The 18,019-nt window shown below is 41.8% G+C and overlaps 1 protein-coding gene across 1 annotated transcript; it reads right to left on the reverse strand.

Annotated features, from left to right (window-relative positions):
- Positions 1 to 489: 489 nt before the first annotated feature.
- baiap2l2a (BAR/IMD domain containing adaptor protein 2 like 2a) lies at positions 490 to 16,064 on the reverse strand (the record flags this gene model as incomplete). The annotated part of the gene is made up of 14 exons (XM_079565265.1): positions 15,974 to 16,064; positions 14,814 to 14,889; positions 13,804 to 13,881; positions 11,698 to 11,759; positions 11,448 to 11,519; positions 9,550 to 9,618; positions 9,190 to 9,321; positions 7,576 to 7,659; positions 5,586 to 5,634; positions 2,856 to 3,105; positions 2,572 to 2,637; positions 1,992 to 2,169; positions 927 to 967; positions 490 to 574 (listed from the first exon to the last, which is right to left on the reverse strand). The coding sequence occupies exons 1-14, from the start codon at positions 16,028 to 16,030 to the stop codon at positions 490 to 492; spliced, it is 1,299 nt and encodes a 432-aa protein (XP_079421391.1). The 5' UTR covers positions 16,031 to 16,064.
- Positions 16,065 to 18,019: the final 1,955 nt, after the last annotated feature.

Genomic DNA, 18,019 nt, shown 5'->3' on the forward strand with positions numbered 1-18,019 from the left:
ACAAATGCTAACAACGTCTTTGGTCGTTTTGCGTGACTGAGGACACGCACAAAGACCAGACAGTTACGTATCAACTCGTCTAAGCTCAGGCAAGAACATCGCTCAGTATGTAAAAATGGTGGCCTGTTCCTTTAACCGAGCAGACTTTCTCCAGGTCAGCTTTACCCACATCGAAAAGTTTACAGCCTGTAGGCCAGTGCCTCATTTGAAAGCTAAGACTGAGCTAAACGGATCGCTTTTTTGTTGCGTTTACATTCTGGTTTTCAATCTGGTTTTTCTGCTCATTTTCATGTCACATTTGTCTCATTTTCATCTTGTTTTTATTGCTATTTTGAAGCTATTTTTTTCAAGAAGCTTTTCGATTTGGGTAAAGCCAAACTGGAGAACGTCCGCCCGGTTTAGGCGTGGGCTACGAGGTCAAAGAGGCCTGGAAACTTCCTAAACCCACAACGCGCTTTCCAAATGCTAGGCAGGAGACGTGCGTTAGCATTAGCGATGGCGCGTTAGCCGCGGAGCCGATTTGTCGTTGGTCGTCGTGGGCTTCAGCTTCACTGTCGCGAACGGGTTGGTGCCCCTATAAACAAAAAAGCGAGAAAACACAGAATTCAACGTCGAGGGCGATGAAATACTATCCTACGTTGTAAAATAATGTTGTGCTGTGGAAGGCGCGAGGTTACAACAACAGGAGGGCAGACTAATGCGCTTCAATCTCTTCCGAACGATAGCGCTCAACGTCAAGTGGCCCATAAGCCGTTGTCCCCAAATGGCTATAGCTAAAACGGTTTCGGCGCGAAACTGCTCTCGAGGCTAATGGAAGCGAGGCCGGTGCGAGTCATCCGCCTGCTCCGGTTTAATGGATTCCTGATATACTTCAAACATAGCTTTACTGCCGTCGCCTTTGGGAAATGAGCAGCGGTATTACTCACCTGGGGAAGAGTTCGGGATGGGGTTGCGTGGACGGCGATCCCTGTGGAAATGAGAGGTAAATTTAGGCGAGAGAGAAACGTACAGTACACACACGCTCTGTAATGGAGGTGCAGCCCTTGACCCCGTCACGGCGCCGCTTTCAGACAGCTGTAAGCTCGCAGTGTGCTGAGCAAGGGAGCTTACGCACGCACAGGCGCAAAGATAATGCAGTGGGTGCGAACTCATGCTCTGGATAAGGAGGTTTTAAACAGCTGGCAAATCCTGGCCTCAAAATGGTTCGGTTAAGAAATTAAATTGACTCAGGGAAAACATTATTTCATGGTTATAAGTTGATTTAGGGTTATACATGTACGTGCTCTTTATATAAACTACTATATATATAAACTACTCAAAAGAACATTACCTTCATTCCCACAACACCGCATTAGTCATGGGAAGCTCTTATTAACGGGCTGCTGAAAAGCACTTTGCTTTCTCCGCGTAAAATTCGTAATGGAGCGAGAAATAGAGTGAATGAAAAGGCTTTAGGGGTTCACAGAAAGAGAAGGATGAAGCACTAGTTTGACCACTTCTATTTATGCTGCACAAAGCGAAGAGGAGCGCCACACGTTGAAGATGAAAGGTGAGTCTAACTAGCTTTAAAATGAGCAGCTGGATTGTGGTTTCAAATGATTATTTAAAAGGTAAATACCAAATGCAGTGATGGACATGTGTGTTACCTACTCGTCTTACTGCACCACTTCACCAATTGAAACATGTGTTAACTGCTGTAAATGTGTTGCCGCAACTTATAGATAATGTTTAAGATTCTTTTCACAAACCACATCACACACAAAGTAAAATAAAGCACTGCATGTCAACACCACTCAGGGCTCTTGCCTATTGTCTACATCAGCAGCTGGAGCTTCCTCCTTGCGTCCACCAGAAAGCTGGCTGCGGTGTCATTGAGAACAACACTTTTCCACAACTTCCCTTCTGAAAATGATGACATGTTCCAATCATGTTGTCATTGGTAAAGTGATTTAAAAAACTCCCCCGTTTTAACAAGTGGGCTGAAAGGTTACCTTGTTTTCTGAGGGACTCTTTGGCTGGCTGTCTCTGGTTGGCTGTGACGGATTCAATGGCTTGTTAGTCATTTGTGATGATGGAGGTGGAGGCGGAGGGGGCGGGGCTTGGCTTGGCGTGCTGCTTCCTGATTGGCTGAGCAGACTGGACAAACTGCTGCTTCGCAAAGAGGAGTTTCTGAGCAGACAGACAAATAACAAATATGAGCCAGCGCACACACACACACAATGATGTTACACTGTTAATTGGTGCTGCTTACAGCAATAGGTGACCTAAATGCAGATGGTTTACGAAATTCAGGTCATGACCTCTTTTTATGAAGAGTAGCTTCATGAAAATAAAGCAGAGACCGCTCAAAGGCACCCGGCACAACTTTCAGGTTATACTGTACACTGCTATGGCACCAACCAGAGAAAGTAAACCGTTGCAAAACTTAAAACATAGCAGTGGGTTATAAAGCATTTGGAAGGAACTTAAAGCATTTAAATCTCATTTATGGCCCAGTCAGCAAAGCTACAAATCAGGTCTGAGGAGAGGTGTATCCGCTCACAGTAAAGACGAATGTTTGATTTTATTTACCTGGACATGGGGAGATTGGGAGGATCATCCAAAGGTTCCACATAAGAGGCCGGAAACCACCCCTGACTGAAAACAAAGAAATAAACGCTCTCATCTTCTGCAAGCCCTAATTTGTGAATAACATACAGGCACAAATTGTGAACTTCCAACACAATCATAGACATTCATCTGGAGCCAGTGTCTCTCAGCCCTCACAACATTCATCCAGGTCTATAGTTTTGACGAGCACGAGCCGGCCCGCCCTTCAACCCGACTCTGACACACAGGTTGACCTTGTGACTGACCGTGAAGGAGCGTCCGCCCGCCCGTAGAGCCAGCCGTTTTTGGACTGCTGCACCACGACGCTGATCATCTCGCCCCGGTTGAAAGGCAGCAGCGTGGGGTTGGAGCTGCTGGCGGGATGGGCCACCAGAGCCCTCATAGGCCTCCCTCCACCACCTCCACCACCTCCACCGCCTCCACCGCCTCCATAACCTCCACCGCCCTGTAAGTCTGAGATGGAGCCCAAACGTGACCGGTTCTCTGGAGAGGGGGCTGCAAAAGAGCAATTACTTTGTCATTCCATGTCATGCTTTATGAGTAACTTATATGTTTTAAAGAAACAGTACTCTTGCTTGTTGAGTCCAATTTCTAGCTACACTATCCATCACTGCTGCATCCAACCTCTCGAAAAGCATTCAAATCCATTTATTGTTTTTTTTGCTTTTTGCATAATTACTCACTATCTATGTCATGCATGATAACAAACCACATAATTACATTTTGTGGAAAAACAGCAAAACTGGCAAAAATAATGGGGAAAGGGAGATACAGAGAGAGTAAAGCAAAAGAGGCTAACAGCGATAACAGCGGCAAAGATAAGGCTGCAACCTGAGGCGAAATGAGCTTCGAAAGACACAAGTGCACAAACTGCTTTTTATTGACATGACGAACAAAAGGGAGTGCACCGTCTTTTTCAGCACTTAAATGATACTTGGCAGAGGCAGAAGTACTTGAAAAAAATCAAGATTTTACTGGTCAAATCTTAGTCCAATCGGTTTATTAAAAGTGAAAAGATGTCGCGGATGACATTCATGGGAACGCAGTGCCATACTGGCGAATAACAGACAGCATTTCCATGGACTAAATGTAGAAACTGATCAATATCTGTCTCTAAAAGTTTGAAATTACATGATTAAATCAAACAGCCTTATTGTCCAGCTGCTCTTCCATACACGCTGAAAGTTTCAAACATTTACTCGGGATCTTTTAGTCACCAGAAGTCATTTGTTTTGTCTTGCATTATGTTTGACCTGTAAGCTAATCACAGTTGTGAATCATTCACTAGCATTTTATTTCTTATGCTTTTTTATGCTTTAGTTTTGCTGTATTTTGTGTAGTACTCCGTGGTTGTAGTAATTCCTGTTGCCTCTCTGTGACGGTAAAAAAGTGAGAAAGGCAGGATCAATGAGCAGTTAGTAGAACTGTGATTTCATTATGTTGACCAATATGGCGACGGGTGACAAAACCTTTTGTTACAGACACTCAGTCAAACAAAGTTAAAGGGACTATACAGTTTAAAAATGCTAAAATTATGTATTTTCCTCCCCCTACATGTTCCAACAATGTCCTAAGGTGTTGAATGAGCCCAGACCTGTTCACGACAACTGCCTCGAAAATCCTGCACTGTCACTCAAAAAGGTGTTATTTCGGGTCCGAAGTGCCGTCATGCACGAGTTTAATATAGAAGCTGCAGTGACACACTTGACACAATAATCATTCAGATTTTGCCAAAAATGCACCCAGCTTTCTTTAGTTTGACCATTTTTGTGAAGTTCATAGTTTCACTTCCTTGTTGGACACTGACAGGAAGAGACATAGATGGAGGCCATGGAGGTTGCCATTCCAACCATGTTATGTCAATAGGAAATGAGTCAAACTGCTCTGGAACTTTACCTCTATCTTTACCTTTACTTTACCTCTATCTATGCCTGTCAGTAGCTTAAAGCAGAACTAAGTAACTCATGCCCCTAGAGGCCATAAGCGCCACTGCAGGTGTCGTAGCATGTTGCATTTTTTACTCATTAATTGTCCGTGAGAGTAAACACTACACTGACAGAAAAGACAAAGGGAGAGAGGGATATTGTACATCAAATGACACAATGGAGATAATTTTTTTCACTTAAACTTGGCTGTAAACACTGTTTAAGTGGCGCTAGCCCGCAGTTAGCTTTGCCCGTTAGCCTGTTAGCTTCTTCTTCGTGATTCCATTAGTGTGTATTGGTGGCTCCGACCCGGGTCAGGGAAGTTGCAATTGTGGTTTTCTGGCCAGAGAGACACCAGGGGGAGGTGAAAGACCCCCCAATCATCCCATCAACACTTGTATTACCCCCAGAGAGACTACGGAAAGGATTTATTAAGGTAAACAAGTTGCTTAGTACTGCTTTAAAAATTGTAATAAAAATAACTTCTTCCCAACATTTCTTCATTAAATTGCTGCTTCACTGAAATAAAATGATAATTATTACTTACAACAGAGTCATCCATCTAAATAAGTCATATTTTCAAAAGCATTAAAACCTGTCAAATGCACTTGAAGTGTTCAAAGTGAAAAGCACAAATCATTATGAGAGTAATAACTTTGCAGCTTCAAAAACTTAATGGCCAAATTCCCCACCTGTACGGCAGCACAAGCCTTCTTCCTTGTGCATCTGCAAAGTGTTTTAAAGTATTCCTCATGAGCGTTTTACATGGGGTAAAACAGCCAATGTTTACTTTTTACTTCGGTGCTTTTATAGAAATGTAGGGGAGTAGAAAGTATTATCTATCTCTATTATCTATCACACATATTCACTGACCACCTCTGACACTTGGTTTTCAATACCAATAGTATAAAAGTACATCACATAAAAATCCTAAACTTTTCAAGACAATATTGATGTTAATAAATGGAAAATGCTCAAACCACTAAGTCACCAGGGCCCTGTAATGTTTCTTTCACACTGCACTGGTAAAGACTGAAGAAAAAAACCCACCTCTCGATGGGACACTTCCGAGCTCCTCTCTGCCTCTCGTCAGCTCCATCTGCTCGGGCCAACAACACAAAACATTGACACTGGCTGTGGATATAGTCGTCCATATTTACATAAAAACAGCGGGTCAGCAGCGGGGTGTTTGTCAAAGAGGCAGCAATTTCACACATGAGCAGCAGCGCCACACAACAGAGCTAACACTCTCATTTCCAACTGCATAACACTGATGAATAATAGAAATACGGTATATGAAGTTAAATAGAGGCGTAATGTTTCCAGTGGCGGCGCAGAACAACACATTTGAGGAGAGACTTTTTAATCATTTCGCCTCAAGCCGCCGCCGCTTCTGAATTTCTTATGAAGCCCTGAGAATGAGGTGCTTCGAATGAAATGTCTGCCTTTACAACGCTGAATGTGTGTGAATACAAAGCTTAGTTATAAAGAACCCAACCCAGCGGCACAACAAGTGTTCGCAGCCATCAGTCAAGGCTCTCGCCAGCGGGCAGAGAGCTGCTGCTTTCAGTGAACATTGTGCCCTGTTTTTGGAAGTATTTCAGTGAAGAGCCAAACTTTGACTTAAGTTATTCAGGAAGGCCCACTTAGTTACATTTTTCTGCGATAGATTTTAGGTATTCATAATAGCACATTAAATAAACAGCAAACAGGCCACAGAATAAGCTTGAAAGTGCATATGACAGGTTTTACTGCTTTTGAAAATATGACTTATTTAGATGGATAACATCTGTTTAAGTCATAATTATCATTTTATTTCAGTGAAGCAACAATTTAGTGAAGAAATTGGGCAGAAGAGTTACTAAAGATACTGACAGGAAGTGACAAAGATAGAGATACCATACATTTCCACAGCAGTTTGACTCATTTCCCATTGACGTAACATGGTCGGCACGGCAACAGTAAAATAGTTTGCCTCTATATATGTCACTTCCTGTCGGTGTCCAATAAGGAAGTGAAAGTCCAAATGTCACCAAAATGGTCAAACTAAAGAAAGCTGGGTAAAAACTTTAGCCAAATCTTAAATATATTTTGTGTTAACTATGTTTTTGCAATAATTGTGTCATATGCACTTTAATTTGATTTTCAGGTCGTTGCACCTGTGTGTCACCTGTGTGCTGCCTATCAGCAGATAGATTTTTTATGTGGCAGAAGTTCAGAACAAACAATTCATCCTGTGATTGCAAGTGCAGGCAGATATGCCTTTGGCTTTGTGTCTCCTCCGCTGAACGACATCTCTCGAGACTTCCCCGGTGTTTACTTTAACACAATTTACAGCACGAATGAAGAGAATATTTAATCTTCTTATCTGAATTCATGAGACATTAATCTAATCTCCTCAAGGTAAGTAAGTAAGTAAGTAAACTTTATTTGTATAGCGCCTTTCACAGACACAGAGTCACAAAGCGCTTCACAGTGTTAAAACATAATAATATTTAAAATTCAGTAATAATGATACAAATGGTGTCAGTATTGCATCAGCCGGACTCAAATGCTTTCGCAAACAGATGGGTTTTTAGGTGCTTTTTGAAAGTAGCTGCTGACTCCAGTGAGCGCAAGTCAAGAGGAAGTTCATTCCAAAGGGTTTGTTGCAGGCCTCAATGCTCACTATGGCTCCGTGTATGTCCGGTTTTGGCCACCAGAGGGCAGCAGAGGAACACAGATTAGACCTAATCTATTTCAGCATACTGAAGAATTGAATCTGAATCTCAAGGCTCTACAGGTCTTCCTGCTACACAACTATTCAAACCGTAATTTTTGGCCTTAAGCGAGATATCTGCTCATTCACATGAACAATTTAGATTTACCAATTCAACTAATACAACAACAATTTCTATGATTTGCTTTTTTGGTATCATTTGTCAGTTTCACAGTCCTCCCCATGGACAATTAGGAAAATGTCCAAACCCTCACTGCCACTCAAAGTTCAAGCTTCACTTATTTTGACGCACTTAACGCACCAAGGGTGCCACAGACTTACCGGCTGCATTCTGGGCTCCTGCCTCCGGGTGGCGCTGGCCTCCTCTGACCATATGTCCGCTCTCTGCTGCAGTGATCCTCCTGTCTGCAGTGCAAAAGCACACAGAACATCAGAGCTCTGAGTTATACAGGACAAGCCGTCGATCGAGATACGCTCCCAAAAGCCCTTCATTATGAGTGCATTAGCTTTGTAGTCGAACGTAATGGAGGATTTTTAATTGTGGAGTGAACAATGTGAATATAGGTCAGTGTGGTTTATATAGCCCGCACTTGCACCTAAACGTTCACAGTGAATGTAGGTTAGTGAAAAGGGCCAAAGTTCAAAAAGTAGCTGCTCTTTATTTGTGTCAATTGTGACTAAGAAGGACGTTTGCTCCTTCTGCACTGATTAGATCTAAAAAAGATTTCCTCAATAATTACTAGATCAGGTCAGTGTTCAACACTTTAAAAAAAATACCTATAAGCCTGATAATGATAAATCAATTACAATGGAAATTTGATGATGCAGTTATGCCCAAATGTAACGTTGTTAATGTTCCAAAACTCCACTAATAGTGTAATAAACGACTGTGAACTAGCAGGGTAGCTGTTTTTAGCATTATTGTGAAGGCAAAGCTCATTTTGCAGCTTTCAATTTGTGAAATTCGTTTATGAATTCGTCCTTGTGAAAAATTGGGATTTGAGAAATGAGAAATTAAAACAGCGCTGCCGCTGCCTGCACCTCACGAGGCACTGTGCGTCAGGCACCAGGTCTCCTTGGGGCACCACACTCAGACCATTGTGATCGAATGGCATTGTACAGTATTTGTGCTACTGTTTTATTAACTCAGCTGACAAAAGAACAGACCGTATTCAATGAGAACGTTGAGAAAGAAAAGCAATAGAAATGTGTGCCAATGCCACCGATGATACAACACATGTAGCAAGCTCTGTGCAGGAGAGGAGACTTTACACACGACCCGCTCAAACAAACGTAGAACATTTGCTAGTAAACTGAAATGTGCGCTGCGAGCCTGTGCAGCGGCAAGAGAGGAAGGAAAGAGGGAAGGCCCAGAGAGGGAAGACACGTCTGAGCTCAAGTGCGCAGCAGCTGCAGGGGCGGAGCAGAGAAACTCAGGTTCTGGGGGGCACCTGTTACATCTAAACTCAATTCATTTAAAATAGAAGTAACTTGTTTACCTTAATAAATCCTTTCTGTAGTCTCTCTGGGGGTAATACAAGTGTTAATGGGGTGATTGGGCGTCTTTCAGCTCCACCCTTGCAAGTTCCCTGCCTCTGGGTCGGAGGCGCTAACGGGCAAAGCTAGCTCTGGGCTAGCACCACATTAGCAGTATTTACAGCCAAGTTTGATTGAAAAAAACTATCTCCATTGTGTAATTTGATGTACAATATCCCTCTCTCCCTTTATCTTCTGCCAGCGTTGTATTTACTCTCACGAACAATTAATGAGTAAAAAAAAAAAACGTAACATGCTACAACACCTGCAGTGGCGCTTATGGCCTCTGGGGGCATGAGTTGTGCTTTAATTCTACAATTTGGAGTGTGTTTAATGATCATTATTTTGTGTGTAATCTGTTGAATGACTTGATCAATGAACGGGAAGTGTGCGGAGGACCTTGGTCATGAGGCGGGTCAGTGACTGGATGAGTTCGCAGTGTTTCTCGGCCAGGAATCGGTAGCGTCTCTCCTCCTCCTGAAGAGCGTCGTAGTTACTGTCTCTGAGGAACTGCAGGTATTCCCCCTGGTCCTGAAACAAGGCATGAACGTGAAGGTTAATACAGATAATAGTGTCTCTCGTGGCCTTGTTAGCTTGACACTCTGAACAGTCAATAGTGTAAAGTTGAGAAGGACATTACAATACTTGAATGTAATTTGCTGTCATCCACTTTACCAAGCTTCTTAAATTCACAAATCCGTATCTACATTTTACACTGTGCACCAACATGGTAAATATGTTTATGTATATATTCCCAACCTGGCCAGGCCCTCTGCGGTGCTGCCTCTCCTGGCTGTGCACTTCCAGCTCGTAATGTTTCTTGCTGCCCTGTGGGAGAAGAGAATTCATATCAGGCCAGACAATAATCATTCTGCTCATGCAGCTAGCGTAGCAGGCTGTCAGCGCCGAATTAGCAGCGGCAGTGAGGGATGTAGACAAACGCGGCCCATCTCTGTCCCGCGGCATTGTGGGCTGGGAAGACCTTGCGCTAATGTCAGGTTGGATTAACCGACTCTTCATGACGTTATTGCACTACATTGAAATTTTCATTCATCACATATACACAGAGGAGCAAGTACCTTTTTAATTATGATATTACAAAAAAACATGACTGAAGCAGCGAGTAAAAAGCACTGTGTTTAAAACTAGAGAATTACCTGTCTTTGATGTATTACCCCGGGCCCCGGCACTGTTTGGACATTCAACTTCTATCTCTGACCCTTTTCACAGTCAACAATCCCAATCTAATAAAGCCAACAGGCCACCCTGAAAGCTTCAGTAAGTCAACATTTAAAGCCTTGTTTAGCCTTGATAATTGATGCATGAATATTGGTTATTTAGTACCACTAAATCCTTTAAAAGTACGGTACCAAACCATCAGACTACTGAATAAGTCATGCATTGCAGTGAGAGTAAATAAATATTCATACTCTGACAAGTCCTTAAAATATGGTTACATCTGAGAATGCAGAATAAATCGCAAATATATTGTATTGCAATATTAGCTGCTGCAAGGTCTGTGTCGCAAGAATCGATCTTTAATCTGACTGAGATCTACATCTTTTTGTAAACCCTAAAACAAAACAAGGAAACACTATTTTACCCTTGATTCAATACCTGCCAAATATAGAACTTAAAATGTAATGTACTCTGTAACAATGTGGAAGAACTTGTACCTATGTAGTACATAAGCAATGGAATAATATGTATTAGTACTTTGGAGGTAGATAATGTAATAAGACATAAGACCATAACTCTTACCTTAACCCTAAAGGTCTTATGTCTTATTACATTATGTACCTCCAAAGTAATACACATTACTCCATTGTGTTTGTACTATATAGGTACAAAGCAGATGACATTGCACTGGATAGTAGGTACAATGAATCAGGGTAGTGTAAAATTAATAATCAATGCAAGGAACTTGTATATATTTTGTTCAGTTTTAGTTCTAATTTTCCTATTTCTTCTATTTTAGCCTCATTTTGGTGGTGATTTTGTGTTTTTTGAAGTTGTGTTCTGACACAATAAGCTGAAAAAAATATTTTTGATTGGGTTTTCATGTTGATTTGGTTTAGTAATCTATTACAATGATGTCATGATCACAATATTGCACACCCATGTTGCTTTTCACAAGGTTTTTCAATATTGTGCAGCAATAGATAAATCAATGTCCAAAACAGCATCTGTACAGTTCTTCAAATAGTTATTTTATAGTTGAATAAGTAAGAAAAAACAACCAATTAAAATAGGACTATTCATTAGAAATGTAGCATTAACAGATGCAAGTGCACTTCCCACCTCCTGGAAGTGTACACTGTCGTTGTGTCCTTGGGCAAGACACTTCACTCACATTGCCCCCAGTGTCTGCGTGCATTGGTGTATGAATGGGAGTATGAATGGGTGAGTGGATCCTTGCTGTAAAGCGCTTTGAGTGCCTAATGTAGGTGGAAAAGCGCTATATAAGTTGAGACCATTTACCATTATACTTTACTTAATTGATCAAGTTTTGATTATGAACTCAGAGTACAGAAGATGACGCAAGAACCTTTTTTGAATATGGGCAACTCCTGTACGACTGAGAGCCTACACAGACATGTTCCCAATAAATAGATTAAAAGAGGCGCTATGCCCCAACTCGCCCCCCGTTGACTCACCGCGATGTAATCTATGTCCATCTTGACGTTGTTGCCCATCTCCTGGAGAACCTCCGCTTGGAACCAGCGGAACTGATGAGACCAAGGAGACCCGGGAAGATAAGAAAGATGAACCGACTGACGGGCATTAAGATTTGAACAGTGGCATAAATATGCATTGACATCAAAAACAACAACAACAACAACAACAACAACAACAACAACAACAACAACAACAACAACAACAGACAGATCAATGGGTTTGACTTACAATGCTCTCCATTTCAGAGGTGAGTCTCCGCTGGCTCTCAGCAATCTGCACCAACACGTCACCTTTAGGCAGAAAAGATACAAAAGAGTCAATAAACTTGACTCTTTGACTGTTTTCCCCCTTTTCAAATCCCTGATATTGAGCTTGTTCCTTTTAAATGGTGTGTTTTGGTCAGCGCTCTTTTTCCCAAAATATGATTTCAATTTACTAAGATAATAAAAATAAGCACAGTTCCTTTCACCTTTCATCAAAGAGCCTTTGTCAGTTTTTAACATTCCCAGGGAAAATAGTGAAAGACTTTCCACACAAGATGCAAGACCCTGCATGGCTTCTCTACAAGCAGCTTTGTGGATATAATGCAATATTGTACCAAAGATTTCACAGACAGTAACTCCATTCCTTGAGTTTCCCTTGTCTAAGGATTAATGGAAGGTGTGACTTAAAGTAAAGTTGACAAGACAAATTAGATTTCTGCTGCAGTGCAACAGGCGTGGGCAGGCTCTGCCAAACTGTGACAAGCTTGTCAAAAAATGGGATTGATCCAGTTCAGGCAAAAAGTTTCACACGGAAGAAGACGTGCACATATTTTAACCCTCAAATCAGTGTTTTATAAACACAAGTAAACCAATGGACTGCAGTGCATCATACGCTGGCCCACTCCCTGCTCAGGAGAGGTCACTAGTGTTTAGGAGATGCCTGGCCGCTGGATGACCTTTGCTGACCCCATCTGTGGCGCAGTTTACACAAAGACAAAACGGCAGTACGTTGGTACATATCTTTTACACAGCAACACACATCGTATCACCTGACACCCGCTTTACTGAAAACTCTGGAGGAGGGAGTTCCATGTCACAGCGGGAGGCCGTTTTCAGGTTTTCAGGTTTTCAGCCGCTGTCATGGCCCTACTGAACACTGATCATGGCTAAACTCACAATCTCATCATATTGTCAAGCTTCTCACATTATATTTAGTCAAACAACGGCCTGTGAATCATTTGGGATGACTTACTTTTACTTAAAGCTCCAGGATTACTTCAAAGGAGCATTATGCAACTTTTTTAAGTGAATTTCTTTTTTTTTTAAGTTTAGAAGGTTTTTTGTTTAGAAGGTTTTCACTTCTGAAAATAAACTACAAAACAATTGATCCTGGAGTGTTGCAGAAAACACTGTAGTCGCAAGGAAAGGCTTGGGCCACTATATGGTCAAATACATACAAATATTCACTATTTTTTCTCACATAGAAACCTTTGAAAAAACACAGCATTACAAGGAAGCAGAAAAAGATAAATCGTCTTGTGCATTCACAGCGTATTTAAAAGTGTGTGTTAGGAACGCACTGGACAAAGGCATGAACTTTCACAGGTTTTGTTGACACCTCACCGTTCTAAAAGCAGATCGAACCTGTGGATCCCCAGAACCTTCTCCTTGGAGGAGTCTCATCCTTCCCCCCACAGTCTTGAAGCTCCAGCAAGGACTGGATGCTAGCCCTACAGTCTATATAGCAGAGAGCTCCCGCCAGCCCTGGAGATCTAGAGCCATGGATTTCCACACTCGTTTTGTTGTTTATTTCCTTGCATCCGGGGACACTTTACCCACAGACATTACATTTGCTTTCTTGCTGTCAGTCTCACTGTTAATCCAAACGGCTTGATCAAATCAGCAATATCTGGAGTCCACTGTTGTTGTGACATCAGGCTCATTGAATGATAATCGGTATACACGAGACAGAACTGACTTCCAACAAAGTGCCAACGTGGAATAAATCAGCAAACGCAGAGGGAGCAGCAGCCTGCCAGTGAAACCGCAGCGCAGTAACAGTAACAGTTGACTAATGCCTCGCTTTTGGACAGTCACTAGCTCCCACTGAGAGTAGGGTTAAGTGAGTGGAGCGTGGCCCGCTGCCTGTCGCTCTGTATTATTGATGCTCCCTGTGGCCATGTGAAAAGCCCCGCGCCAGAACTCACAACTCTCATCGGAGGCAACATTTTGGCGACAGCATTAGTAAAACTGTAATAATAGGTTAACATGATCACGAAGAGCGATAATGTGTTCTGATAAATGCAACAGGCCTTAGTTCTTCCTGTTACGAACGTGACTCATACCTTACCTAAGGAGCGTGTGTGAAAAGCCCGCTCCCCCATTTTGGACAGGGCATTGAAGTAAGCCTCACTTTTTACAGCCAGGCCTGAAAACACACGAGCAAACAGATCGGGTTTATGACAAATGTACTGATGGCGAAACCAGACAAAGTGACGTCTCTCACACTTTGGCAGCGTTATAAAGTCTTGCGTTGCTCGCCAAGGGAAAGTTAACTCTTACAGGACGGAGGAAGAAGCTCTATCTGTTTTTGGTACTTGTTAAACTCTCCGCTGTTGATAACATTGATTACTCTGAGTCCAATCTACGAAAATCCACATGTTTCATTTTGTTTAACTATACTTGGATGGACAGGAGGACAGGCTAAATTCTAACAACATCTTTGGTCATTTTGCGTGACTGAGCGCACACATATAGACTAGACAGGTACACATCCACTCGTCTAAGCTCAGGTAAGAATGAAAAACAGTGGCCTGTCCCTTTAAATATTTCATAAGTGGCTCTCTGACGTTTTTATTTATTTAATGTTTAATATGGGGGCACGAAGGTCATTTATCCAACTCTACATGATTAAACTTAATGGTTGTAGATTTTTATGCAAGACTTCTTTTACAGGGACTTTGAACTTGGCTTTGTAAACAATGCAAAGATTGACTTTCCCTGTGCTGAACTCTTGCGGCTTAGTAATCCTCATCTTTTTATCATTACAACGACTGGAGAGATCATTATTAGAATATAATGTGTTCTGTATTCACTTATGCATAAGCTTAAGGTAATTAAGGAATTCTTTGTTGATACTGGAGTCTTATCAACAACTGCTAATTACAGGCTCATAAATGTGACTCGCGGGGATTCAGGATATGCCTGCGGACTTTGGAACGGGAGGAGTGGAACTAAGGTGTGACGGTTTTGATGGAAGAGAACACTTTTACTGCAGCGCTAATAAAAACAGAGGTATGAACTTCACGTCTTCGAAAATGTCTTTATGGCTTTTCTTCTTTTTTTTTTTTTTTTTTTTACCTTGAAACGCCTGAACGTAGCTGTTTCCCAGTGAGACCAGCCGGTGCAAGCTCGGATTGAACTCATCCAACAAGTGCTGTTTCAAAAACACAGACAGACAGACAGACAGACAGGCAGAAAGGCTTAGAATATGAAGACGCCTTCAGAGAGCAAAGATATGAGGGCAAGACGTTATAGGTTAATGGGATTTCGCTTCGACTTAATGTTGGAATATGCAAAACAAGCAGCCATTGTTGGCACTGATTATAAAAAGCAAGGTTAAGACACATTGTTAACATTACTTTTTGTGTTTCAATAGAAAAGACTGAAGAAGTTCCTGATCTTTTTGTGTTGGTAAAAACAAAGTGGATTAAAGTTATTCAGAGTAGACAACATCTTCAAGAGGGGACTCCTAAAACTGTCTGTCTTCTCATTTCAAGGTTCAAAATGTTTTAAATCTTATTCATTTAATGAGTGGTCAAATCTTAATATTACTTATGTTAGTGGTTTATACAGCTATTTGGTTTCATTTCTTAGATATGTTGTTTAAGTTACAAATGAAGTTAGTAGAATTTGATTATTTATCCAAACATTCTCACGACCCATAGCTCGGTGCCTCGTGTCCCCTCCTTGTTCTAAAGAGCCTATAATTGAAAATGAGGTGCAGGACAAGTCTTAATTTGATCTGCCTGTCTAAATGTTGGTGTGTTGACCTGGTTTATGGTCAGCATTTCTGTAATTACAAGGCCTATTAACATTAAATACAACTGGGATTAAGTTTAACATCTGCGTTGTTAGCTCAAATGAACTGACAAAAAAGTGTTGACGTTATCTGCCCAATGTCATTTGAAAGGACTTTAAGCCATATTAATGTGACAGTGTGGAACAATTCCCGATCAGAACACCTCCAATCCCAAAGGAATAATGAACACAATCATATTTTTCCCCCCAAAAAAATATAACATATACAGCACATTGTCCACAGAGAAAAAGCTATCCAGGTTTGGTAGAAAACGTCATTTTGAGACCACAGCGTTTGAACAATTACTGTGAAAAAGATAATAATTCATCAGCAGAGCTGGAGAACTATTTCTATCGATACTGAAGCCTATAGACAAATGGTCCTTGGGTTTTGGGGGAGTTTTGTAACATCACTTTCACAGACAGAGCATAATACTCACCGAATAGATATCCAAGGTGGAGCGATGCATCTGATCAATACTCATACTTCTGTCCATATTAGCACCGCCGTACGCCGAAACAAAGAGGTTCAAAGCAAACCAAAAATGGAAAACTCTCCCCTGGACGGAGGGACGAGGTCGGTGTAGCGGCAGGCTTGTGCTGGCTCTGGCTTTATGTGCTGGTAATCCAAACCGGAGAGTCCTGAGAAAGACGGCGGTAAATAATTAATCACAGCTCAGATCATAAAAGGCCAGGACGCATGCTGTAAACACGACTATCTCATCTTAGCTCGATTCGGACAAAGTGTTCAAGGCTCAACTCAAAATGCTAGAACAGTAATCCTAACAGGGCCGGTGCGAGCTGCTGGCAGCCAAGGCAAGGGCACGGGGCCCCATGTTTACAGGGGGGGGGGGGGCCAGGAAAGCAAACACATACACAGACACTACTATGTTTGTAAAATTGTCGCTTTGCTGTAGTTTGGAAAATGGCAACAGCTTGGATTTGAATTGCATTGCATTTTTAAAGCCCCCCTGAACCAAGCACATTGTCGCCAGTTTGGTTTAGTTCAGGTTACCCAAATATAAAAGCTTCTCAACTGGAGCTTATAGCCTATAGTCCAGTGTAACGCCTCATTTGAAAGCTAAGGCCTACAAAACGAATGTAAGATTTTTCATTGCGTTGTCGTTACTTTTTCATTGTATTTTTGTTGCTTTCTTTGTTGCTTTTTGTCTCCTATTTTGCAGTGTTTCCTTCACTATTTTGTGGCATTTTTGTTAAATTTGTGTTGCCTTTTTGACGCTTTTGTTATCGCCTGTTTTGTTGTGCTTTTGCTGCCCTCCTGTTTCGCCCGTTTTTCTGCGTTTTCATCCTTATTCACCTCTTATTTTTGTCACTATTTTGACACTTTATATTTATCAAGAAGCTTTTAGATTTGGGTGAAGTCGAACTGGAGAAAATGTGCTCCATTTAAGTGGGGGTTACGAGATTCAAGCGCAAGAGGGGACCAAACCTCACTCACAAATGTGTGCCAATAGTATATATATATATATATATATATATATGTATTGTTTTGTTTTGTTTTTAAGGGGGGTGGGATGGGCTTGGGCACCACCACACATTTCTGTTTCGGGCCCTAAAATGGCTAGCAGCTGAACTAAAAACTTGAACCCATCAAGGCCATCAATTTTTTGGTGTTAGTGCCTTGATGATTTTGTATTATGTATGAGTTGATTATGATAATAAATACATTTCACATTTTTTAAACTGTTTCAAGATGTTCTTCCATTCTGATGAACATAAGGATTGGGTAAAAGTTTAGGTTAGTTTTGTGTTTGTGTGCATTTTTTGTAATGGTGGCATTTGACTCAAGTTTTACCCCGGACAAAATGTCGAGTACAGATAGTCATTCAAAGCTGGCAACCGCCCTGAAACTTACACTTGTACAAACTGCATGCATCCACGCGCTCAGCTCGCTCTAAAACCACTGACAGAATCCTCTTATCTGTGCATTTTAATCACTCTTAATGTTGTAATCCACATTCGAACGCACTGACTTGGGATAAAACTCGTAATATCCCACACATTTGACTGTCATAACAACGGCTTTAAACTCGTTTTATAAAAACAAATGGGCAAATCTCAAAGCAGAGCAGCGCTGCCAAATCCCATCAAATCTGCTGCAGGAAATACAATCCAAACATATTGATTTTGCTTCTTACCTGGACCACTGCACAGACCGAGGAGGCCCAGTGGCAACACACGCACACGCACACGCACACGCACACACACACACACACACACACACACACACACACACACACACACACACGCACACGCCTCGACTGTCTGACGGACTTAACATCACAGAAGGATTTCTTTCCCCGCTGAATGTCAGAGTCAGTGAACTCAGCGTGAACCGCCTCCACCAAGGTGCAGGGGCCATCTGGTGCTGATGTGTTCCCTCTGAGCGCGCGCAGACAGGATGGGGTAGGGTTACTGCAGTAATTGGGGGGACAGTTCGTAGTACAGCTCCGGTTAAATTTGTC

This window comes from Gobius niger, assembly GCF_951799975.1.
Source record: "Gobius niger genome assembly, chromosome: 10".
Lineage (NCBI taxonomy): Eukaryota > Metazoa > Chordata > Actinopteri > Gobiiformes > Gobiidae > Gobius > Gobius niger.